Below are 26189 nucleotides of genomic sequence, written 5' to 3' on the forward strand. Positions count from 1 at the left end.
ATACTAGAGGGAGATGCCACCATAGTAATGGCGACTTCTTCCGATACTTCCCCAGATTCATGTATAGCGACGATGTACAAGCGATATCAGAGTGGGTCAACACAGACAATATTTGTTAACTGGATAAACACAGAATGATTATGATCTCACTGCGTTTGTTGATTATAATATAAAAGATCAAATATATTATCTTTTATAACACAAATGTCTCCGTAACAACACAGGGACACATCATGGCTATCCACTGAGTGCAGGAGCATGCAGCATCCCCTCAACTCACCCTGACAGGACTTGCCAGCCTGGCAGTGAGTCATGTGGTTGAGGACGTTCTTCATGGTGCGGCAGTGGGGCAGGTTGCACTGCCGGACTTCGCCGTTGGCCTGCTCCCGCCGCTGGCACTTGTGCGCGTGGAGCAGGAGTACCAGTTGCTGCTGGATTAGCTTGCGCTTCTCGGGGTCTGCTGTGGGTGGTGCTCCGGCAGCGGCAGATGCTGCAGAGACCTGGGCACCGGGACCGACAAGACCTGCCTGAGCGTTGGGCACCATCCCCGGGGATCCTCCCACAGGTGCAACGGAGGGACCGCCCACGCCCGTTTGTGACTGCTGGGAGCCCTGGTAAGTGAAGTAGGAGGGAATAAGAAAGGTAAATAAATACGAAATAGGGAGAGTAAAACGCAGAAGGTAACAAGGAGTAAGGAAGAGCAGAATAAGAAGAGAGGAGGCGGTGTTTAATTTATAATAAAAAGTGAGGTAAGTAAAAAAAAACAGGTACAGTGGTGCGGTGGGAAGAAAGGTAGGAGGGAAGACATGAGAGATAAGGGAATCATTTTGAGCTGATACTTAAATCTGCCAACTTGGTAACAGAATTATAGCACACTTGCATCTGACACACAAACATTTTTTCACAGAGTTTGTATTCGTTCCCTACCATGGCGGCCATTCCTTGCATGGGCTGGTTCTTCTTGTCCACATTGAACTGGGCCAGGCTGTTGGCCATGGGACCTTTGTTCTGGAGCTGAGGGCCCAGCCCTGCGCCTCCCAGACCTTGATTCCCCTGCCCTGCATACGGACCTCCAAAAGGGCCCCCTGGGTTACCCATCATTCCCAACTAGGAGAAAAAAAAAAAGGACGAGAGAGGAGAGACGGGAGTTAGTCAGAATAATGAAGAGCTATAAAGGAGTAGAAGAGAGTTGTGCAGGATACATCAGGCAAAGTAAGACCACAATTAACTATGTTGCAACCACATTTCACTGATGCCATCAGTGATCACATTTGAACTGTACATGCAACAGTATTTTGTGTTCTTATAATCTTCCAGTGACACCCCAAGATCTCAAATCTGAACTGTTGAATGAGCCGGACTGATGGATATTTCCTCACACCATGAACTCCACCAAAGCTAAAGTTTTCATCCCCAAAAGATGTTTTTACCACTTGAGCTTTCTACTGCCCAAGAGCAATTACCTACTACAGAAAAAAGAAAATGTACTTCTAAAACCAGGGTTACAGCATCAAGTAATGTGTAATTAAATCATTCAAAAATAATAATTCAAAACCTAAGCTAATGACAACTTAACATCAACAGAAGTTAACAGTAGCTAGCAGAGTGTTTAATAGCAATCTGATGTGAATAGTTCCTCTTTTCTCCCACATGCACATTGAAGGAGTTATTTGAACTTGTTTTAATCACTAATCTATTCCTCATCCGTGTCTTTCCTCTCCTCCTTGTTCCTTCCATCTCCTTCTGAGGGTCCACTGCATTTTTCTTTTACTGCTCCCTATACCGAACATGGAAACCCTCTCACTCACTGCTTTTGATCTCTATGGCTAAATCAAACATCACCACATTCATTCAGCAGCAGCCTGTCACTGCAACATTTTTACTGTCACTCCTGTGGGGCCGTCAATCACACAAGCAGAGCAGTTTTTTTTTGCCACTTCGACTCCCAAGCATAAGCGTGCTGTGCGTCGCTCGTCGTTAAAATACATAGATACGGCCATGGAGACAGAGCTCTACTTTGTGGTTGTATACCAAAAAAAAGCATCTTTTTCTCGGTGGAGGCTGCAGAAAAGTAGCTTAAGTTAAAGGAAAAGCTAAATATAATTTGTGAATATATTTTACACATAAACATAAGATCTTGACCTACAATCAATCGTGCAAAAATTTGCTGTTAAAGCTTGCCTAAATTAGTCCATGTTTCTGTTTTAAAAGTAAGGTTTTAGACAGTAGTAAAGGTTTTTGAGCATTAACTGGAGGATGATGTGAGTTCTACAAATGATGATATGTTGTTTACTTGAAATACAGGATTCTATTTTCACCCAATATGGCATTTACAACCTTCTTATTCCATATAAATTCCATCAAAATAAAAAAAGAAAATGAATGAAACGGTTCATATGCAATGTTAAGTTATGTCCATAGGAAAATATTTCTATAATTGAAGGAGTTCCTACCTTGTTCATGGCTCCAGGTTGCTGGCCTCTCATCCCTGCCTGGCCCCCAGCTCCCTGCTGCTGTAGGGTCTCAGCCAGCAGGTTGCTGTTGCCACCCATCCCCTGATTCCCAAAGCCCATCCTGGGGGAGCCATTCATCACCTGGCTCCCAATCATGCCTGGCTGCTGCTGTCCATTATTGCCTTTCTGCTGCGCTCCCATCATGGCCCTGTTCATGCCACCCATCATTCCGGCTGCAGCGTTCTGTTGCTGCTGCATCATGTTGGCCTGCTGCTGAGGGGAGAGGTGCTGCTGCCCCTGGCCCATCATCTGCTGAGGCCCCTGGCCTGGGGACGCCTTCATGTTCGCCAAGTGTTGCCCCATGGCGCTGGGGCCTCCCGGGCTGCCCATGGCTCCTTGGTGTCCTTGTTGGGTCGAGGTGGGCGCCCCCGAACGCAAAAGCTCGGACAGCTGTTTGTGCTTGGCCACCGCATCCTGGCCGCCGCCAAGCCCAAGTCCCATTCCTCCTGGCCCTCCGCCGCCTCCTCCAGGACCCAGCCCTGCAGGTCCTCCTCCCAGAGTGGTGTGCAACTGGCTGAGGTCCCCACCATTGACCAGGCCTGGTTCGTTAGAGCTGATGAGCTCGTCTGGGAGATCGTGCTCCAAGTCAAACAGTGAGCCGAAATCTAAAATGGAGAAGAAGTGCAAAGTTCAGGCGGGGAGAGCCAATGAGATGGGAGACAATGCAGGGAAAGGTGAGAGGAAGAAAAAACGGGCCACAGCCATGTTAAGCTGGTATAATCCTTCATTTTTCAGCATGAGTGAAAATGCAATTGCATGCTTGACATTAAAAACTGATAAAAGCTGTTTAGAGGCGTATGGACAATTCCCTCCCATCAGAAATTAATAACAAGCCACCGAGCACAACACAACTGAGCACTAAACTTCAGGTGAGATCCAGAAGAACCTGTGTGTGTAAAGCTGCATGCACAAACATATATGCAAACACACACGCCCACATGGCCTGCTCGCACGGAGAACCCCTGACCAGTAAAGTGATTCAACATGTTGCAAAGACAGGTTTGTACAGACGAGGTGACGAATGGACGTAGAAGTAACGGCATAAAATGGAGCCAGGTCGGTAGAGACGCACGCTCACTGTGTCAGTCTGTAACCACTGAGTTCAACAGCAGAGAGCTTCGGCAATCAAATAAGACACATGATGTCCATCATGTATCTTTCTAATGGACATCAAGACCAAAAAGCATTCCCCAAAGTTTACAAAATCTAATTTAGTCCCAACTGTCACTTGTGATCAGTGTTGGAAATTACATTTCTTGCGGGTGGACTCCAAAATCTACTAGCCACTCAATAGATAACCATTGTTTTTTTGGCTGGTGCAACACTAGCAGCCACTATTTTATCAGCAGTTGTAATTTCCAACCCTGCTTGTGATTGTCATATGCCATTGTGTTTTTTTTGTGTGTTTTTTTTTACATTTTAATGAATTGTGACTATGTTAAATGATTGATCTACAATGACAATAATCTGCAGTTGCAGCCCTGACGTTTAATGAACTAAATCGGAAAATTAACAAATCACTTATCAGCAGCAAACATTATTTGCAAACTGTTTTTGAAGGTGCAAGAACTTATACCAATTTATCATACCAATCTTCTCAATTTGTCACGTGCTTTTATGTCTCAATTTAACTATAAACTCTCACATATAATCTTGTAAAACAATTAATTGTACCCCATGATATACAGATCTCTTTCTTGGCAGCACTGCACTGATGCTCAAAAAATATATATCATGCAAAGTAACCTAAATGTGTGCAACGTCTGGATGATTGAATTGTGACTATGTTAAATGATTGATCTACTATGACAATAATCTGCGGTTGCAGCCCTGACGTTTAATGAACTAAATCTAAAAATTAACAAATCAGCAGCAAACATAATTTGCAAACTGTTTTTGAAGATACAAGCACTAGAGTACTATGCAAGAACTTATACCAATTTATCATATCAATCTTCTCAATTTGTCATATTGGACTCTAACCACTGGCGCACTTCACACTTACTTTACACTATACATCCTAGATACCACTTTATAGACTGCACATATGTACATATTACATTTATTTATTGTACATACTACATGTATTTATTGACGGACTGTACACACTATGTTCACCCATTCACTCTGTATCTTTTATATCTCTATTATTGTTTTTATAATTTTTGTATACCTTTACCTCTCCTGTGTTTCACTCGGTTTGCTGATATTGCTGCTTTGACACCTGAATTTCTCTCTGGGGATTAATAAAGGTTAATCTTATCTTATCTTATATGGTTTTATGTCTCAACTTAACTATAAACACTCAACGTAGTAGTGTCACATATAATCTTGTAAAACAATTAAATGCACCCCTGATATACAGTACTTGACAGCACTGAACTGATGCTCAGAATATATATCATGCAAGGTAACTGTAAATGTGTGCAACATCTGGATGATTGAATTGTGACTATGTTAAGTGATTGATCTACAATGACAATAATCTGCAGTTGCAGCCCTGAAGTTTAATGAACTAAAGCTGAAAATTAACAAATCACTTATCGAAGCACTAGAGTACTAGTATGCAAGAACTTATACCAATTTATCATATCAATCTCCTCAATTTGTCATATGCTTTTATGTCTCAACTTAACTATAAACACAACGTAGTAGTGTCACATATAATCTTGTAAAACAATTAATTGCACCCCTGATGTACAGATCTCTTTGCACTGATGCTCAGACTATATATCATGCAAGGTAACTGTGTAAATGTGTGCAAGGTCTGGATGATTTAACCGGTTAACCGGTTAACATCGCAGTGGCAGGACATGGCTCTGTCCATGCTCCACAGTTTGGCTCTCGGGGCCACTATATTCCAGCTGCTGTCACAACGCCATCCACAAGAAAAAAACAATGGCAATTTGAGCTTAACAATCAGACCTGTGGGCCTAAAATGTGTCTCTAGCCTCACCACCAACCTCTGCTTCCACCAGCACTAGCTAACATCAGATGGGGAAAGGGTCTGAGTTATGATGGGGCAACACAACAGATTGTCTTTTAGACGCTTGAAAACTAAAATAACAGTCTGTGTGTATCTGTAGCTGACAGTCAATCCAACACAACACCAGCAACTTCATGATAAGTTGTGTTAAGCAGTGAGCTTCTTATCACCCTGGCTACAGTAGCCATTAGACACGGGACCGTCAGTTGAGGACCCGCATTCAGGTTAGCTAGCCTACCTAGCGCTAGTTAGCTCGCAATGCTAACAGGAGAGCTAGCTCCGGCTAAAATGGCTGTTAGCATTGCGAGCTAGCTGCTCCTCTTCGCGTCCACTAGGAGAGCTAACGTTAGCACAGCTACGACAAAAACAGACGAGTAATCCCGCGTCTCCTCGCCCCTTTAAGTCAACCAAAGCCCCCTGGAGATAACTAAGTTGTTTAATAAACCCGTAAGAGGTGATATGATGAGACAATAGTTACCGTTTCCATCGCTGGCGGAGGCGGAGAGAGCCGGAGACGACAGTTTAGGCCTCTTGGCTGAAGGCGGGCCAGAGTCCAGAACGTTCTCGGCCATATTTTTTTCGAAATAAAAATATATAAAGTCTCCACAGTTGCGGACGTTTTCACGCCCTTTAGAAGCTCGGTCCTTCTCGTTTCCAATATTGCGACTTTTCCCCCTCCTTTTGGGGGACTAAGAGGGGGAAAGTCCCGTGTAGAAATTACTCCTCTTTCCCTGGGTTCGCCTCTCGATTTCAGCCTCGGCGAATATATCAACCCCCCTCCCTCCCTCGCAGGATTTTTTGTTCTTTATAAATTTCTGCCAGCGGAGGAGGAGGAGAGGAGGAGAGGAGGAGGAGGAGGGGGTTCGGTGAAAGTAAAGAGGGAGACACACGCAGCAGCAGCGGCTTCCCCTCTAAACTTACACTGCCTCCGAGGATGTAAATAAACTGTGCCCGGGTCTCTCTCCCGTGGTTGCATCCGGCATTTCAACCTCCTTCTCCAGCGGAGTCTGGATGGAGATAATGTCGGGCAGAGAAGAGGCTTGTTTTCCTGCGAAGTGATGGTGGTGCTGCTGGTGGCAGTGGGGAAGGATGAGGGGATGCTAATAAAAAATAATAATAAAAATAAAGCTGACAAATGTGGAGCTGCAATGGAGAGAGAAAGCTATAATAATATCATATAATAATGCGTATTCGCCTGGACTATGAATGTACAAGAAAAAAAGTTATTCCTCATGAAATTCATCCACTGCCTTTTTGTGAGGTTTAGTTGCAAGGATTAAAGTTGGATTATGTTCAACAGTTATCTCAAATGCAAGTAATTTAATAGCTAGTTTTGCAGTCAGTATCTTAATAAGAAAAAAAATGCACATTTAGGTATATAGTGCAGCAGATAACAGTGGATTCACAAACACTGAAAACTAGAAGGTGTAAAACTGACAAATGTGGAGCTGTAATGGGGAGAGAAAGGTATAATAATATCATATAATAATGCGTATTCGCCTGGACTATGAATGTACAAGAAAAAAAGTTATTCCAAATGAAATTCATCCACTGCCTTTTTGTGAGGTTTAGTTGCAAGGATTAAAGTTGGATTATGTTCAACAGTTATCTCAAATGCAAGTAATTTAATAGCTAGTTTTGCAGTCAGTATCTTAATAAGAAACAAAAATGTACATTTAGGCCTATAGTGCAGCAGATAACTGGATTCACAAACACTGAAAACTAGAAAGACTTGGTGTAATGGGGGGAGAAAGCTATAATAATATCATATAATAATGCTTATTCGCCTGGACTATGAATGTACAAGAAAAAAAGTTATTCCAAATGAAATTCATCCACTGCCTTTTTGTGAGGTTTAGTTGCAAGGATTAAAGTTGGATTATGTTCAACAGTTATCTCAAATGCAAGTAATTTAATAGCTAGTTTTGCAGTCAGTATCTTAATAAGAAACAAAAATGTACATTTAGGCCCATAGTGCAGCAGACAACAGTGGATTCACAAACACTGAAAACTAGAAAGACTTGGTGTAAAACTGACAAATGTGCAGCTGCAATGGGGAGAGAAAGCTATAATAATATCATATAATAATGTTTATTCGCCTGGGCTATGCATGTAAAAGAAAAAAAAGTTATTTCTTATGAAATTCATCCACAACCTGAAGTTGCATCTGCTTTTTTTTTTGTGAGGTTTAGTTGCAAAAGTATTTTGCCTATGAGAAACACAAACAAATCAATATAAAACAAACAGGATTGGGTCTTTAATTACATTTTTTAGTTGTTGAGGAAGTTCCACCAAGTCTTTTTAGTTTTCATACAATATACTGTAGATGTAACCACTATATTCAAACAGTATGCTTATATTGAGTTGAATAGTTAAACCAAAGATGTCATTTTTAATTACTGCATCATTACATCAACTAAAACATATAGATGTCTTGAGAATATATGTGCTTTCTTTCATGTTTTTCTGCAATGCAGCATGATTTTATGTTTTTAAACTTCATCTGTACTTCAATTTAGAATCAAGTTTTGTGAATCTGAAATGTGTTTGGCCACTTGGTATTCCCAATGACTGTCCAGTGGCACAAAAGCAGTTTGTAAAAGAAGAAAGCAAATGTGTTTGCTGTCAGCAGTGGGAAAGAGTAGGGGTTTTTACAGATAGAGATGCACAATGAGGAGTATAAAGTACTTACATACAATATGTAAAACATTTGTCTCCTCTAAATGTGTTAATTGTTTTTCAGTTTTACAGATAAGTTAAAAGCAAATTACATTTTGTGTTTTACAAAAGAACACAAAAGGACAAAAAATGCTTACATAATTGGCAAAGGATTAAAAACAATCAAAAACACACACAATGAGAAATAAATAAATAGAATAAAATATTAGAATTAAATTTAGAAAAAAGGGGGAGTTCAAGGTGCTTATGAATTCAACTTGAAATTTCACTGATGCGTTAGGAAGGGACACCACATTTTCTCAAATTTGTCGGCTATATACAGTATTATTTCCAGTTTAGGAGAACCAGCCTGCGCAACAACAATACAAAGGTCGCGACCTTAGCTCCTCTAAGAGGACTATCCTGTCCTCGGACACCAAATATGGCAATCAAAGGATCAGGTTCTATCACCTGCTCAAAAACTTCTGATAGAGTTTGGAAGATAGATTTCTAGTAGTTAGATAATTTAGGACAGAGCCAGAACATGTGTTCCAGAGTAGCAATGAGCTAATTAAGTCTACATTAGGATTTATTTTGGCAAGTTTTACTTTGGAATATAGACAGACAATGATTGAACTGTAATAACCCATGCCTTATACATATTGATGCTGTATGTACATTCTTCAAGGTATCTTCCCGCTGGTCCTCCGTTATATCCAATCCCAAATCATTCTCCCCAGAAGAGAATAGCTAGGGAAGTGTTCTGCAATCTAGAGAAATAATTGTAAACTGTCTTTCTAAGCTTGTTTTATTCAGGCCTTTCAGGGATGCATACTGTATTCATAGAAGTTATTACATGGCCTGTTAGGAGTCTTAAGTATACACTGCACGTGGTCATTGTTTGAGAAAACACGGACTCCTATCAGTGTTGTACAGGTGACAACATTTTTTTTAAGGTGAATGCAGTCAATATGCAAATTCTTTTAACTGAGAAATGCTCCCCTAACTGAACAGGTTGCAGGTTTTAATGAAAAATATAAAGTTTTTTTTCAAATCTATAAATTGTCAACAACACATGGCCACTAGGCCCCACAGGTCTTAAGTCCATCTTGGTGAAGATAAAAGATAAAAACGTTGGTTGCCAACAGATGACAGATCTGAAGTCTATCTAAATTTCTCTATGAAAAATCTCACGTATGTTCCAGATCATTCTGTACTATGTTGCTGCAGGCACGGCATACTGCCAGTACATACTCAATACTGTTTTAATATTTGTAAGTTGTCACATCTAGTGAGCTGCTTTCAAAAGCATGAAAAAAAAAACTACATGAAAGCTTCACTAAACCTGCATTATCATTTGATAACCACATCAGTGAATAATGAAACTTGGGGGACAGGGCCGTAAGTATATACCTTATACTGGGAATCAAACCCTGGTGGTGGCCAGTATGTCCAGTCATGGGTCACATGGTTGTGTTGGTCACTCTAACACGTACAACACGCCCAAGCTCATCCTACAAGTGTTGAATTGGGTTGAGGTCTAGACTCTTGGCAGGCCGTTCCATTCTCTCTACTCCCACATTGTGGAGGTAGTCTGTGATAACCCTGGCTCTGTGGGGGCGAGCGTTGTCATCTTGGAGGATGAAGTTAGGTGCCAGATTGTGGAGATATGGGATCACCACTGGCTGCAGAATCTCATCCCGATATCTCCCTGCATTGAGATGGCCTTCAATGATGACGAGCCTTGTTTTGCCAGTGAGGCAGCATGCCATGACACTGCCCCCACCAAAAGCTGTTACTCCATCGGTGCAACAATCAGCATAGCATTCTCCGCGTCGTCTCCATACTTTGACCATGCCATCCAACTTTGGCAGACAGAACCTGGACTCATCACTGAACATGACATTCCCCCACATGTTCAGGTTCCATCGTCTGTGTTGTCGACACCAGCGCAAACGGGCCTGACGGTGAAGGGAAGTCATTGCAGGCTTCCTGGTAGCCTTATGAGAATACACTGTTTACCATTGGCAGAGCATTTTGGCAAATTTTTCTTGGGCGCTTACCACATAATCAGCTGTGCTGCTCATCCCACAAATGCATGATCCTTACAAGTTGGACATCATTGTGAAGGTAAATAAACAGGCTTTCCAACGAGGTAAAATACAATGCCAATTAGCATTGTAACAACACAGAAATAATCGACCAAACACAAGTTTCCAAACTTTTTTTTCCAGTTTATGTTGAAGGAATGGAATCAGAGCCTTTTACAGGGTTTGAAAACAAAATAATATTTACTTTGACTAAAATTTTCATGCCAGGGCCTCAGTGATGCATGACCCTTATTAAGGTTCCTACCATAGCAGTTGATATTGTGCTTACGTCATAAAGAATGAGGAAAAGGGCTTTCTAATGTGGCACAGTGAGAAACAAGATAAGGACAATTGAATGCAAAGGGTGGAAACATTTATTGAAGTGTCAGATGCTTTATAATCACCAAAGATACAAACAGAGCAGAAGACAAACCCTCTTTAAGAGTGAGCTTTATTACATGAGTTGATTCCAAGTTTATAAATGGTGCACATTCCAAAACAAATGTGCATTTAAGCGAATTCAAACCAATGGACACACGGTGAACATGTGGCCTTCAAGGTCCTGTAGCAGTTGCCACCTCTGCCAGGTCACTGACCAGGAGACAGGAAGACAACTTTTGTTAAAATACAAACATAAAGACTTATTTTTATTTGTATTTATTGCTTCAATGCTCTTTTGGAAATAGGACTGTTTCACTGAAGATATTTTGACATGTCACAGTAGGAAAAGCACAGGTGTAAATAATCAAATTAATGAGTGCTGAATTCCAGTTAGCTGCTTCAATTTCAGAGTCATGGTATTGTGCGTGCTCGCTCACTGTCACACTGTCACACTGTCATTGGGACACTGGAATACAACAGAGCCACCGTTAATGTTATTAGTAGCACCTTTGTTTTTCCTACAACAAAAAGTCAAAATGTCTAGTGTGAAAAAGATCTATAGTACCAGTGATAAAGGCCAGAATGAAAACGTCTTTATTTCTCAGCTGATTTTAATTGAGAACACTGTTTTTGTTTTATTTTGACAAACAATACCGATGTTAACGAGCATTGAACAACATAAGGGTACATTACATTATTATTATTATTATTATTAGATTAGATTTAGTTGTTATCTTATTTCAGAGAGATGGTAGTTTCCATTTCTGTTAGATTTAGATTAAGATCATAAATTGTGCTTTTAATCAGGAACTGCCACCAAGGACAACAAGACTTACACCTAAAAGTTACAATGTTTGTTAAACTCTGAAGTATTAAAGTATTGGATGGAACAAACAACAGAGATATGACTTTGTTCTTGCTTTTTTTATTGCCCAATAGTGAGGCTAAACATGTAAAGTTTGTCCTGAGGGTGGCCTCAGGAAAGTCTTGGTGTCATTTAATGTGAATGTAAAGGGTTCATCTTCTGGTGACTATGAATATGCTCAGTAAATTTGATGGCTACTGCCCATTAGATTTAGTGAGAAGTGGAAATGTTGGCCTTAAAGGTACAGTGTGTGGGATTTAGGGACATCTAGTGGTGTGTTTGCAGATTGCAACCAACTGAGTACCCCTCCGCTCACTCCTCCCTTTCCAAGACTGCGGTAACGTGAGCCGAGCGGAGTGCAAAACAGTGGTAACGCCATTCGCCTCGCTCAGAGGCCATCCTTACCATAATAACACTACTTCAGGAGCAATGGAAGTCAGATGGCGGCTGGCGAGACCACGGTTTTGCACTTTGCGGTAATCATAACCATGCAATTTTACCTGTAGCTATCAAAATATCTTGCTCCACACTAAAGTTGCGGACAGACCCACTGACTAGCATTGCTTTCCTCGGGGCTTGCTTCCAGCAACCAGCAGGACAAAAAGAGCGAGGCCAGTTCAGCACAGAGTCCATAATCATCAAACAGCATGGAGGAAATCCTCTGAGAATAAACTGCTGTGATGTTGGCACAGACAAGAGGATGCTGGGCAGTAGGTGAAGGAAACCATGAAGAGATCACTAACTGAATACATACATACACTTATTTCAGTGTAGTTTAAGAGGACAACAGAAAAATCTTGTTGCATAGTGGTGCATGTGTGTACACTTAAAGGTATGCGTTGTAACTAATGTGTCATTGTCATTTAATATTGATTGTGATGTCAGTATTGAAAGCAATTCCTGGATATCAATATTATTTTTATTTTAGGCCCAAACTCTCAGTATACTCACAAAAATAGGCCCAAACTAAACTATAAAGTACCTTTTGGGTTTTCATGTCAATGTTTAGACTTAATCACTAAGGTGTTTCTGCATGACGGCTGTTGGAATTATCAGATTGTTTTCTGTTGTTATGTATGTGTATTGAAATAGAAAACACCATACTCCTCACTGTCAGGGTAGCAGCAAATATAATAATCAAATAATCAAATTTTACAAACTCATAAATTATAACATGAAGTTATTAGCTCGCTGGACAAGAACACAAATAGAGTAGTTACCAATTTAAAATAGATTATTATGGTGATAACAGATTATCAATAAATATTGTAGATTTTTTTGTTTTTGTTTTTTTGCCTAAAATGGCTCTTTTGATAGTAAAGGTTGCTAACCCCTGGATTAGTGTGTCCTTCCAATTCTGCTAAAACCTCAACTCCCATAATGCTTTGTCCGTTTATTTATTTATTTATTTATTTATTTATTTATTTATTTATTTATTTATTTATTTATTTATTTATTTATTTATTTGTTTATTCATTTTCTTTAATACTAGAATCAGTGAATAGTTGTAATCCTGATCCACACTTTGTACCAGTAGGTGGCGGTAATGCACCATAAGTTGTTTGCCAACCTCACTAAAACACCACAGAAGAAGAAGAAGCAGCGGTACAGTACTGGGGAGCTAACTCACCAAGATAAAACTAAACCACTTATATCTATATAGTTCAACAGTTGTATGAAACATTTCATATCTAGGGCCTAGGTAGTAATAGTCTATGTGTAAGTAGCATCTTAAAGTAATAACAAGCTTATTGCTGCTTCATATATAGTATAAACGTGCTGTTAGCACTGTTAGCAGTGAGCTAGCATGTGAGCTAGCCACATGTTTGTTTATGCTTTGACCAGCTTGTTATTGACCCTGTTAGCTGGTAGCAATCTGCTCAAAACAGCAAGTTTAACAGCAAAACTAATGTGGAAGTTTTCTTTTTTTCGCATGTTTGGCACGTTTATTTGTGTGCACTTATTGTTTGTTTTTTTTAACTTAGTTTTTATTGCAATTTCAGCAACTTATACAATCATCATCACATTCTTTCCTACTGTATTTTCATTTTACAGCTGTCTCTTTGTGTTTACACAAAATTTCACAACTTAAAATAAGAGGGGAGAGAGGAAACACAAAAAACAAAACAAGATTTCATCTTAAACTGTAATTCCAATTGAATTCAGAGGGAAAAGGGAGGACACATACTTAAACAATCCAAAGAATTAAAATAAAATAAAGTAAAATAAATAAATTAATTTAAATAAAAATAAATGTGGTGAAGGGTCAGAGGTCATGCAGAGGAGTGTGAACGTATTTAACAAATGTTTATACTGTAAATTCTGGTTTGTAAAAGTTTGTCTTGCCTAGAACTTAAAGTTTCATTGTACATGTTTTGATTGGCAGACTGTGTTTACGGCATATTATTGTCAAAATCACATATCAAGATTCTTAAGCAATCAATTCAGTATAAATAATCAATCACATTTTGTTTATGTCAGACAATGTAGAGAAACTATTATTTCTAATGTGAATATATTAGCCAGGCAGCTAGAGGTGTTATTCATCATTCATTTTAGTCAGAAATTATTGTATCACTTAACTGTAATGCAGCATTTAAGACCACGAAATATTAGACCAGAACCAGCATAGATATGTTATAAACTACCATCCAGCTCTTCTTGTGTCTGCCCCTGCTCACCAACTGTTTTCTCATGCCTAGTGTCTTTAGAAATTGGTGTTACCTGAAATTAAATGTTACATTTTCTTTTGTAGAATAAGAAAATTGTCTGCTACTTGAAACATTCAGTCATCACTGTCCTCTGCAGAGCTCATAGAAGAACATCCTACAGCGCAAAAGAAGAAAGGATGCATTGGCTCTAATTGGTGGTCCTCTTTTTGAGCAGAATACAGGATGCCTTACCACTGTGTGGCTTATGGATGCGGCAAAACTTCAGAAGATGGCGTGACGCTGTTTAAATTCCCCAAGGACCCTGAGGAGTTTCGCAAATGGGAGAAGCAGGTCCAGCGCACCCGCGCCCAGTGGGTCGCCACGCCCAACTCTCACCTCTGCAAAGAGCATTTTGGCAAGGAGTACTTTGAGCCCAAACCACACTCAGGGGCTCTGAAGCTGAAGGTGGGAGCTGTTCCTACAGTGTTCGTCCGTCCGCACTGTTTCTCCTGCGATGGAGTGGGCTGTGGTAGCTGCCTGCCTGCTATCCAACGCCGGGGCATCACAGCCAGACCAAGAGAGCGCGCCACAAGTGTGAGTAGTGGTTCACTGCAGAGAGAAAGAGAGAGCTCCTGTCATTCTGACAGCTTTAAACGAGCCTCTTGGATGTTTACATGTATGATGTAAAGTCACATTCACGCATTCATTTACCACTTTTTCTTCTTCACAGGCAGAGTTTGATGATACTGATGGAGGAGGCGACGTAGAGCATCTGACAGGAGGAGAGATGAAGCGGGAGGAAAAAAGCGCAGACGACCGACCATGTATGGTGCAAATTAGGAACAATTGTTAATAGAAGTGGAAGTTTTCCACAAAACACTTGAACCAATACAAATCCCATCTGTATAAGCTCAAGGGGCTGTTAATAAGATTTGATGATTTTTATTTATTTATCTTTACAGTGGTGTGTGAGATGTGCGGCGTCGCCGGCACCGTTGGCACCTTCTTTTCGAAGACCAAGCGTTTCTGCAGTATATCCTGTTCACGTTCCTATTCATCAAACTCCAAGAAGTCCTCCATACTGGCACGACTGCAGGTGAGAACATCTTTCAGCGGAGCTTTATTTTTCACTCAAATGCTTCCCAAAAGCAAAAGTTTGCAGCTACTCATGGCTTTATTATTTATTTTTTGAGCTGGACAGCCCAATCACTTATACTGTTGACCACTAGGTGGCACCAATGGGGCAGTTGTAGTTAATTGTTTTTCTTAATTAAATAATTACACTAACTTTTCAGGAGTTTGGCCACCTTACACATTTTGTGACAAGAAGTATTCCCCCCAAAACAGTCTGTGGTTCTGTCTGCTGTGCATACTAATGCTGTATCTGACAGTAAGTTAGAGGTCAAAACGTTAGTGTCTAGAGTTAGTGTTGTTTTCCAATTCCGTAGCTTCATATGGTCATATTGATAATTGATTGTTTTTAGTGGTACACAGTGTCAGCACTGACCTTAATGAAAATTGGACACTTGAGTTGAGTTTTACAAGCAATCAGAATCAGCAGAGCGTATCTTGCTTGACAGGTGCGAGTGCAGAGATTACAGAGAGTACATTTAGTGATGAAGGAGTGCAAAACAATGTGAAATGCATATTGTTAAGACTTGTAAGGGGATGTGGTCTGTCACTTCTTGTTTCAGTAGGGAAAAACATCAGGATTAAGCAACGCTGGTGGTTTTTGTGATTTCTATTGCTTCATTGGTCGTTAAAGAGAACACACAGTAGTTCTATCCAGATTGTTTTGCTGTAATTTGTTGAGACTTGAGACTTAAGGGTTTGGTTTAGGTTTGTGTGCGATGCCTTCCCAAGTTTGAAATTCATAACACCTTTAACATCCAGTTTTGTTTCCCTTTACGTAGCTTTTTGGATGGAAAAATGATCCTATTCCACGCTTTCTGGCAGGATCATATCTTCCATATAGGCTGCAACTAACAATTATTTTTTCATTTATTTTCGATAAATCAACTCATCTTAAATGTCTGAAAAAGACAAAAAAAAGGTCACAATTTCCTAAAGCCAAAGGTGATGTCTTCAAGTTGATTGGTTTGTCTGACCAATAGTCCAACACCCAAAGATATTGAGTTAACTATCACATAAGACTAGGGCAGCAACTGACAATTATTTTCATTGTCAATTCAACTGTTTATTATTTTCTCGATTAATCGATTAGTTGTGGTAAAAATGGTAAAAAAAATGTCAATCAGTGTTTTTCAAATCCCTAGATGATGTCCTCAAATGTCTTGTTTTGTCCACAACTCAAACATATTCAGTCTACTGTCATAAAGGAGTAAAGAAACCAGAAAATATTCACATTTAAAAGGCTGGAATCAGAGAATTATGACTTTTTTTTCTCCTTAAAAATTACTCAGACCGATCAATCGATTAACAAAATGGTTTGCGGTTAATTGACAACTAAATCAATTAATTGTTGCAGCTCTACATAAGTCAAAGTAAAGCTGTAGTTGTAGCTATATGATGTTTATGCTGAGCGATATATTCAAATCCAAGACTCCATGTTTTTATGGCTGCACCAATCCATCAAATGGACATTTTTTAAAGGTTCCATATTGTAAAAAGTGAGATTTTCATGTCTTTTATATTATAAAGCAGGTTTAAGTGCTATATAAATACAGTGAAAGTATCAAAACACTCAATCCATGGAGAAATACACACAGCCTGATTCAGAAACTGTGCATTTGAAACAAGCTGTCAGGATTTCTGTCCATTTGTGATGTCACAAATGTACAATATTTAGACCATTTCACAGTTTTAAACGTAAACATTCTAAATGTGTCCCAGTTTATTTCCTGTTTGCAGTGTATGTGAATGACAGGAAGTAAACATGGACCCAAGCTGTTTCGTAGCAACACAATTCCGTTGAAATACACTAAAACGGAGTGTTTCAGACAGAGGGTGAATAAAGGTATATTCAGGCTGACAGTATGAGGAAAAATAATGTGTTTTTTGAACATTAAAGCATGTAAACGTGTTCTAGGAGAAAGCCAAAATACAAACATGAAGTTGAAAATGAGCATGATATGTCCCCTTTAATATGCCTTTCACCAAAATTCAACCTCACATAACTGGTATCTTTGGAAGTACACCAAGGTATAAAATATATGCCTAACAAATGTATTTATTTGTTGGTGTGTATTTATATTTTCACAATTTATAATGACGAACACATGGCGGCGGTATTTCCCTAAAAACTGTCGCCATTGGAGAGAAAGAAGAAGAAGAGGAGGAGGAGGAGGAGGAGGAGGACCGCGCTGGATTTAAATCCCTGCACCGACCTGAGAGTCTGTCTGCGGGCGTGTCTGTCTCTCTTTTCTCGCTTTAACTCAACGGAGACGTCCGTGTATTAAAACAGCTCAAATGGTGCACAAGTGTTGCGTTGTCTCCTGCTGGAACTACAACCGTCCGGTCCTCGTCTATCACCGGTTCCCAGCCGGTGACCCGGAGAGACTGAGGCGGTGGTTGTCTGCTCTCCACATGGATGTAAACACTCCGCTCCACCTCCTCCACACGCTGCTCGTCTGCCACAAGCACTTCTCACCGGACGACTACTACGACAGCCCGGGTCCGCTGAGCCGCTCGGCCCGGCTCCTCAAGACTACCGCAGTCCCCTCCCAGACCAGGCACACCTCCGGGACAGGTGACCCCACCGCCGGCCTCACTCACCTGGATCAACAGGTGAGTGAGGCTGGTGATGTGAAGAGTGCAGTTTCTCCTTCTGCAACTTAAAGACAGGACAGGACCTGCAGAACACCCAATAATAACACCTAAAAACACACTTTTATACTGCTGCTTTATTCATACTGATGCTTTTATAATTGTTTATTTTGGTTTTCACTTATGTCTTTATTTTTAAATTCATATTATTGTTTTTATATTAATATTCCTAATTGCCCCTGTAATACTTGCTTTGCGTCTTGCTTGACACTTTGTCTCCTTCCACCATGTCTTTTCATTGATTTGTTCTGTTTTTTATGTACAGCGCTTTGTAACTCTGTTTTTTAAAAAAGGGCTATGTAAATAAAGTTATTATTATTATTATTAAAAAAGCAGAACTCCTTCAAGTTTGAAAGGTAATTAATGTGAAAAAAAACCTGTTGTAACAAGTTGACTGAGATCACAACAGCATAAAATAGGGGTTTTAGAATTTTTTTTAATTTATCTGAAATTTACTAACTGAGGAAAAAAATGACCTCTAACATAACGTAACATTTTGATTAAAAGCCAATTGTACAAAAACTAAGGTGTGTTCAAACAAGAGCTGAAAGGATAAGTTGACTAATTGTTAATTAATCGATAGAAAATGTACTGGCAAACATTGTATAACTCAATCATTATAGTTGACAACCTTCAACTGGTTCTGACTTCTCAATTGTGAATACTAGCTGTCTTTATTTGTCTACGATATTAAACTAAATATCTATGTGTTTTGGACTGTTGGACGAAAGAAGCAATTTGAAAACATGAGGTTCAGCTCTGGGAGAATTTTAGCTTTTTTTTGTTTGTCATAAACCAAACGGTGAATTGATTAATTTAGAGCTGCAATGATTAATCGATTAGTAATCGGTAATCGGTTTGAGTAATTTTTTAAGAGAAAAAAAAGTCAAAATTCTCTGATTCCAGCTTCTTAAATGTGAATATTTACTGGTTTCTTTACTCCTCTGTGACAGTAAACTGAATATCTTTGAGTTGTGGACAAAACAAGACATTTGAAGACGTCATCTTGGGCTTTGGAAAACACTGATCGACAATTTTTCACCATTTTCTGACATTTTATAGACCAAAGAACTAATTGATTAATCAAGAAAACAATCGACAGATTACTAGACAATGAAAATAATCCTTGCAGCCCGAGACCAAACCTGTCCATAGTTGTAATTAGTTGAAATTTGTTGTGCGTGTTTTTCTTCCTGTGTGACGTTTTGCATGAAGACAGGTTGTCTGGCAATGAATTTAATCCCAAAGAATTTGATTTTTGACTGATGTTCTGTCTGTTTTGCCATTTTAACCAGTCTAGCTTCTTTCAGTCTTCTCTTTGCATATCGGGAAATATAACCGGAATTTGTCAAACTCTCTGAAGCTTTCACCTTTGACAGCAGTGATTGGATCTGACTCGTTACTCTCCTCCGCTGCACTACATGCCAGCAGTTTGAAATAAACAGTCTGTCATATGGCTAAATGTGCAACAAGTGGTGAAGCGATCACAACAATGAAGACGATGAGACAACTTTGCTCAGTTTTTCTTTGTGCTTCTCTCTCTCCAGGGACGGCCCCCCTCAAAAAAAGCAACAGTGCTGAGCAAGGTGAACAAAGCCCCCCAAGCCCCAACAGGTGAGGCCACTGAACAGGTTACTTGAGTCATTTGAGACGCATTCTGAAGTCAGGTGTGAACTCTAATGTTACTATGATACTAATGATACTAGGTCTGACCTGGGCCATACAGGTTTGTGGGTGACCCTTGATTTATCCCACGAAGACCAACTTTACTGGTATTTGGTGCTTGTTTAGGAATATTAGAAGCTGAATACACCACATGTACACAAGCATCTCACAAGATCTGTATGTATGATTCCTCTTTTGTTTCCATTCTGTAGCGTTGGCTGCAGGTTTTGAATGGGGCGCCTACTTGGAGAAGGAAACCTCTCTGGCTGCATCAGTGTCCTGCTTCAGACATGTGAGTCCTACCTGCTAAGTGTAATTGGAAACAATGTTTTCACACCCAGGTGGTAAATGTGCCTCTAGTATTATTGTAGGGACAATTATGCCAACTTATGTAAACATTTAGACTTGCACACACACAACCTTTTAAACACTAGCATGAAAAAAATATTCCAACATATAAAAAAAAACTAAACTAGAAGTAAACTCTGAGCGGTGCTGAGAATAACTCATGAAATTCCCAGGGAATATATGAATGTGTGAAATACCTCTCACTACTGATCTGTAAATGAAACATGTGACCTCCAACCTGCAGGTTCCCCTGTGTGCCCAGTGGGATGACGTCACGTTGGGGATGAGGGTGGAGGTCCTGAACACAAACGCGGTCCTGCCCAGTAAGGTCTACTGGATCGCTACCGTCATCCAGATTGCAGGTGTGTACATCCTGTCTGTCAGTTATTATTTTAACAGGCCATTCCGCCATTCAATCATCTGTTTTATGATTATGAATTAGAGCAGTTGTTGCATTTATTTTCTTAATCAATCTTAAAGGTTCTCTGTGGAGTTTTTGACCCCCAGCAGCGCTATGGATCTGTTTTTCTATGAGCGGGTCCCTGCTTTCTTTATCTCATGCATGCATGTGTGCACACACACACACACGGGTGAAGCGATACACATTCCTGCCAGTGGTTTTGCACCATTCCACTCATCTACGGGTGCCGGTAACGCGCAGAGATATGAAGATATAGAAGAAGAACACTGCTAGCAAGTACACATAGATGTAAAGAATCCTGGATTTAAAATACTTAAAACGTCGGCTTTGCAAATGTTTTATTAAGAAGGAAATGCATCATCATTTATTACAAAACTAAAGGGATAAAGCAGGCTAGCATCCCCTAGAGGCTACAGTAAATATTACAAGATACAAAAAATTGGATGAACCGTCTGTCAATCAAACTAACGAAAGCGAACGTGCCGTTCTTTGCTCTTCTTTAAATGAAGAAATACTCTCCAGCTCTGATATAACTGATGCTATTGCAGCATCTGCACTAACCTCTTCAGGAGCCACCATTGTTGTTTGGAACGAACTGTCACTCCGTGTCGTCTTACACACCTAAACCACGCCCGTAGCTGTCCGTAGCTCCTCACAGGACGCTGACAAGATGGATTTTTGTGTGGTGTGTGTGATCCCGCGATTCTCTTGTGATCTCGTGACATTGCGAGAATCCAGCTGCTTTGCAATGTAAGAGTAGTAGGGCTTAAACACTTAAAAATGTCCTGATGGTGTTCTGGAGGAAAGGCCATGGGGTCAGCCAGAATATTAGGATTCCTCCGATGTCTGAATATCCGCAGCAAATTGTAGTGTAGTGTGCTCAGCGGTTATCAAGGTACCTTTTTCTGTACCAAATGCAGCAGCATCAACAGTAACTTAACTCTTGCCTTCCTCCCATCTCTTGTCTCCAGGATACAAAGCCCTGTTGAGGTACGAAGGCTTTGAACACGACAGCAGCCGCGACTTTTGGTGCAGCCTCGTTTCGGGAGAGCTGAACCCGATCGGATGGTGCGCCATGACGAGCAAGCTGCTGGTGCCACCGCAAGGTGAGGACTCGCACTCAAAACCTTAACCACTGTGGTTCAGCTGGCTGACGTCCTGATGGCATTAGGACAGTAAACATGACTTCTTAACTGTCCTGGTTGGGTCAGCACTTAAAAAAAACATGGACTGAAGCATTAAACATTCAAATAGGCCGTGATTGGCCTATATCAGATATTATAGCATGTTCTAATTTGACAAATTGTGTGTTCATAGATGTGAAGCAGACCATCCCAGATTGGAGAGAGTATCTGATGACAAAGCTTGTGGGGGCCAACACTCTACCTGTTGACTTCTACCTGAAGGTAAAACTGAATGCTGAGGCTCACAACCACCTGTCCTGTACATGTGAAGAGTGTGATGAATTAAAATTACATGAATGTGGTTTAATTTATATTGAATTTAATTAATCTCTGCCCCTTCGCCATCCTCCTCCTGTCCTCTCCCTAGTTGGCAGAGGGCATGAAGAACTCCTTCAGACTAGGTATGCGCGTGGAGGTGGTGGACCCCAAACACGTGAGTCGGACCCGCCTGGCCACCGTAGACACCATCATCGGCGGCCGTCTGCGTTTGGTGTACGAAGACCAAAGCGACGCCCCCGACAACACAATCTCTGATTTCTGGTGCCACATGTGGAGCCCCCTCCTGCACCCAGTGAGCTGGTCCTGCAAAGTGGGTCATGCCATGAAAGCACCTGGTACGTCTAGGATTTCGTTTTCTCCATACATCACACTTTGTCTTGAACTAAAGCTTTTAACTTGAAGATGTGTTTTTTTACATGGCAATAAAAATGCTTCTTTTTAAATGATAGCAAACGGTGTGGAAGCTGCTGCCGGCGGTTGGAAGGGTAACTACGACAACTCATCCCTGCTCTTTAAAAAGGTAAGGAAAATGTCATCGCTCAAGAAATAATTTATCAAATGAATTCAAAAAGCAAAAGTAGACGCAACAGCTGCTTTGGATTTTTTTTATTAATACCAAGATGTCCATCCATGGAAACTTTGACAGAAAATCCACACTAGATAACCGTGCAGCTTGAATAGAATCTGTTTAATGGGATAGAAACACTCAACTCTGTATTTTGGTGCCATTTCATAATCACAACTCACTATATCATGACAAAGTACATGTCAAAGTGAAACGAGTGAAGTCACACTCTACATAGTGTTGCTTTAACTCAAGTTCACACTACAGGTCTTTCAAAGTCATTCGATCGCTGTACTGTTCACACTACACAACTTGCTGTCTTGTAATCGGGAGTTTTTAAGTAGTCGTGGTTTTCACATCCCCGATGAGGTCTCCAAACTATGCGAGAAGTTACACGGTTGATGTTGTCGTTGGCACACGTGTTCACACTATTGTTCCCACAATAGCCAGTTTTTTTATTATTTCCCCTACGTAGATCAGTCACTGTGTTATGTTTATTCATGCAAACATCCAACATCGACTTTGTTGCAAATGCAACACATACAGTAAAGTTCCTATTGTTACAGGCGACCCCTCCGCCAGGTTTCGGTTTTGCACTCTCATTGGCTATAGTTTCCCATCAGGTCCAGATATTTAGCATGCCAGATATCTGGAATGCATCTGCATCTGGAAAGCCTTTCGGCTCGCGTTTTTTAAACCGTTCAAGCGCATTATGTGCGAGTGCTGAGCCAACGCGGATATGCCTCTGATCTGGGGCTTTTGTCGGGGAGCTTTTTTCTGTGAGTGGAAAATTATGGCTACGGTCGTGTAGTGTGAACTAGACATCAGCACAACTCCCTAACAACTACTGTGTGCCCTGCAGCCCAGATTTGTTTACATGGATGGAGGTTTCTTTGAGGAAGGGATGAAGCTGGAGGCCATTGACCCTCTCAACCTGGGAACCATCTGTGTCGCGACAGTACACAAGGTAAGACCAATATTTTTGGTTGGTATGTTTTTGTGTGTTTAATCTTGTTTAGACCTCATCAGACAGACTAGAATGGCAAATTAGGTGATTATGAATTATATTACACACCAACTCCTACATTCTTTTACGCGTCTCTGACTCCGCCGCCCTCCAATCCTCCCAGGTGCTGCTAGATGGCTACCTGATGGTGGGTATAGACGGCACCATATCAAACAAGGGCTCCGATTGGTTTTGTTACCACGCCTCATCTCATGCCATCCTTCCTGTAGACTTCTGTAAAAAGAACAACATCCCTCTCACGGTACCTCAAGGTAAATATAAACACGCTTAGGCTCGCACTTTGTCTCCAGCACTTGTGCACTTCTGCTGGTACTAGTTTGCTGTATCATCCTGTTCTTGAAAAGGTGTGGTCAATTTATGCAGGGAAAATAACTCGAGCAGTGTACTGTTAATGAAAATACATCCTGATTTCTTTGTGTCTCGGCAGGTTATGACCCTCAGACCTTCACCTGGGACAAATACCTGGAGAAGACCAAAGCTAAAGCTGCACAGCTACGACTGTTCAACACCGTAAGACAGGAACCTAGTGTAGCATTTGAGGCCGTGCTCTCTGTTTTCCTCAGTCAGATCAGTTATATTTGGTACAAAAAAAGAACTTCATCAAACAGCACTTGAACCCGCAGTGTGTCCTTTTTCTTCAGGACTACCCGGGTCACGGCTTCTCCCCCAACATGAAGCTGGAGGCGGTGGACTTGATGGAGCCGCGCCTGGTGTGCGTGGCCACCGTGAAGCGCCACGTGGGCCGCCTGCTGCTCATCCACTTCGACGGCTGGGAGGACGAGTTCGACCAGTGGATCGACCACCAGTCCCCGGACATCTACCCCGTCGGCTGGTGCGACCTCATGGGCTACCAGCTCCAGCCGCCTCCAGGACTCGGTAAACGCCCCGTTTCAGAGCAATACACCCTAGTGTGTTGTTGCGTTAATGTTAAGCCATCAACTGGGCATCTGAGCCAGTTTATTCTGATAGAGGTGTTTACATGAGGTTTATTAATTCAGATTGAACTGTAATTTAGATCACTGGTGTAGATGTTTTTGACCTCGTATAAAAGTCACGGGTGTTTCGTTCTGTTTTCCAGTTGATTTAATGGGATACCAGTCGGCACAGAACAAGAAATACAAGGGCCTTCCTTATGGGAAAAGGAGTGAGTTTTGACTCAGAAATGTATATGGAGTCTTGTGTCTTGCCACAGAAAACAGACTAACCATCACATTTGGTGTTTTCTCACATCTGATCGTTATAAAACTATCTATATAACTTTCATCTCCTTCTTTTGTTTTCCATAGGAAAGAAGACTGCAAAGAAGAGGCTCTCTGGTGACCAAGCTGAAGATGATGCCGGTCAGCAGCCTGAGGTCACCGGCACCGACGGTCCTCCTCCAAAAGTGCCTCTCCTCCAGCTCAAGACTGAGCCAGAGGAGCAGGAGAGTAAGTGGACAAATTCCTAAAACATCTTTTCTCATTTTTCCTGAGACAATTTTTGGTAATTTGCTGACACAATTCTGCCTCTGTAGTCTTTGCAGTGCAGGTTAAAGTGGAGGAGGTGGAGATGGAGACCCCCATTGATCGTCCAGACAACCCTCCACAGGCCCATCTGGGGAAAATCAAACAGGATGAGGGAGGGGAGCAGAACAAGTCTGAATCACGTCAACCATCAGTGCAGAGCAGCGTAGAAAACGTACCGCGTCAAAAGACGGAGCCGAGCGAAACCGCAGTAAGAAGAAGTGAAGAGAGCGGATCACTGGAAGAGAGCTTTACCGGTGAAAGCAACACGGAGCAGAGTGAAAACAAGCTGAGCCAAGGAGAGGACAGTGTCATGGATGAAACTTCAGAGAGCAACACAGAACAGGACACAACAGGAGAGGCTGCAGGAATGGAGACGTGAGACGAGCATGTCTGCTTAAAGAATGAAGAGGACAAAAGGTGGATGAGCAAAGAGATTGGGATGACTCTGTGATGGCGTAAAATAAAACAATTCTGGCGAAGACAAAACAAAAAAAAAAACAGAAAAAAAGCAGAATGGGATATTTAAATCACACAAAAAAGGTACAACATCAGTTGGGATAGATTCCTGTGAATAACCTGAGCTTAGATAAGCAATTTGAATCCAGAGCAGGAAAAGCGGACTCTGCCACTACCAATAAAAAAGTACTACACATAGAAGTAATTATAGAATATAGATACATTGATTAGCTATTGCTGAAAAGATGCAGACCATAAATCGCATTAAAAACAGTGTTTGATTTTATGGAAATCTTGAGGGTCATAACTTTAAAGGAAGTGTGTGTAACATTTCGGGGGGCTCTATTAGCAGAAATGAAATATAATATACACAATTATGTTTTCATGAGTTTATATCCACATGAAACTAAGAATTGTTGTGTTTTCGTTAGCTTAGAATGAGCCCTTCATATCTACATAGGGAGTGGGTCCTCTTCACAGAGTCCATCATGTTGCTACAGTAGCCCAGAACAGACAAACCAAACGCTGGCTCTAGAGAGAGATTCGCATTTTTTTACATTCTCCGTTGCTCCTGAAGTAGTGTTGCTATGGCAAAGGATGGCGTTACCACGGTTTTGTAATCGGCGGCAGATATTATTGCAGTCTTGGAAAAGGGAGGAATGAGCGGAGGGGTATTCTTGGTTGCAATCTGCAACAACACCACTAAATGCTGTCTAATCCTACACTCTGTACCTTTAAATACTTTATATACCTTAAAATCATGACTGCATGTAGTTCACAAGGACCAGTTTAGCCAGAAAACAAAACTA

At 40.9% G+C, this 26189-nt stretch overlaps 2 protein-coding genes across 15 annotated transcripts in view; one reads left to right on the plus strand and one right to left on the minus strand.

Annotated features, from left to right (window-relative positions):
- Positions 1-6486, minus strand: part of ep300a (E1A binding protein p300 a) — a 30427-nt gene extending 23941 nt beyond the window's left edge. For 6 of the 11 annotated variants that reach the window (XM_037754264.1, XM_037754270.1, XM_037754268.1 and 3 more), the window contains exons 1-4: positions 5978-6484; positions 2454-3118; positions 928-1107; positions 281-611 (exon numbers count right to left, since the gene is read on the minus strand). In XM_037754264.1, the coding sequence (XP_037610192.1) occupies positions 281-611; positions 928-1107; positions 2454-3118; positions 5978-6071 (1270 nt within the window). In that variant the 5' untranslated portion in view covers positions 6072-6484. Of the gene's footprint in view, positions 1-280; positions 612-927; positions 1108-2453; positions 3119-5977 lie in introns of all 11 variants that reach the window. The other 5 variants (XM_037754273.1, XM_037754266.1, XM_037754265.1 and 2 more) reach the window with 2 other exon arrangements.
- A 6554-nt stretch (positions 6487-13040) lies between these two features.
- Positions 13041-25570, plus strand: l3mbtl2 (L3MBTL histone methyl-lysine binding protein 2). Of its 4 annotated transcripts, none has more exons than XM_037755496.1 (18): positions 13041-13098; positions 14302-14738; positions 14875-14968; positions 15107-15240; positions 19478-19544; positions 19808-19887; positions 20188-20305; positions 21336-21470; positions 21682-21770; positions 21916-22162; positions 22277-22347; positions 23255-23359; positions 23523-23670; positions 23847-23929; positions 24061-24295; positions 24498-24563; positions 24706-24846; positions 24933-25570. In XM_037755496.1, the coding sequence occupies exons 2-18, from the start codon at positions 14388-14390 to the stop codon at positions 25301-25303; spliced, it is 2535 nt and encodes an 844-aa protein (XP_037611424.1). In that variant the 5' UTR covers positions 13041-13098; positions 14302-14387; the 3' UTR covers positions 25304-25570. The 4 variants fall into 4 exon arrangements, with proteins under 4 accessions (XP_037611424.1, XP_037611423.1, XP_037611426.1 ...); XM_037755495.1 differs by having other exon boundaries at positions 13084-13212; XM_037755498.1 differs by lacking the exon at positions 24498-24563 and having other exon boundaries at positions 13084-13212.
- Positions 25571-26189: the final 619 nt, after the last annotated feature.

This window comes from Sebastes umbrosus, chromosome 20, assembly GCF_015220745.1.
Source record: "Sebastes umbrosus isolate fSebUmb1 chromosome 20, fSebUmb1.pri, whole genome shotgun sequence".
Taxonomy (NCBI): domain Eukaryota; kingdom Metazoa; phylum Chordata; class Actinopteri; order Perciformes; family Sebastidae; genus Sebastes; species Sebastes umbrosus.

Excerpts from the sequence above, each read along its gene's own strand:
- l3mbtl2 (XM_037755496.1), top strand. The coding sequence starts at position 14,388 with ATGCCTTACCACTGTGTGGCTTATGGATGCGGCAAAACTTCAGAAGAT. Across the intron at positions 23,930-24,060 it reads AGCTACGACTGTTCAACACC|GACTACCCGGGTCACGGCTT; the intron begins GTAAGACAGGAA and ends CTTTTTCTTCAG. Across the intron at positions 24,296-24,497 it reads CCAGCCGCCTCCAGGACTCG|TTGATTTAATGGGATACCAG; the intron begins GTAAACGCCCCG and ends TCTGTTTTCCAG.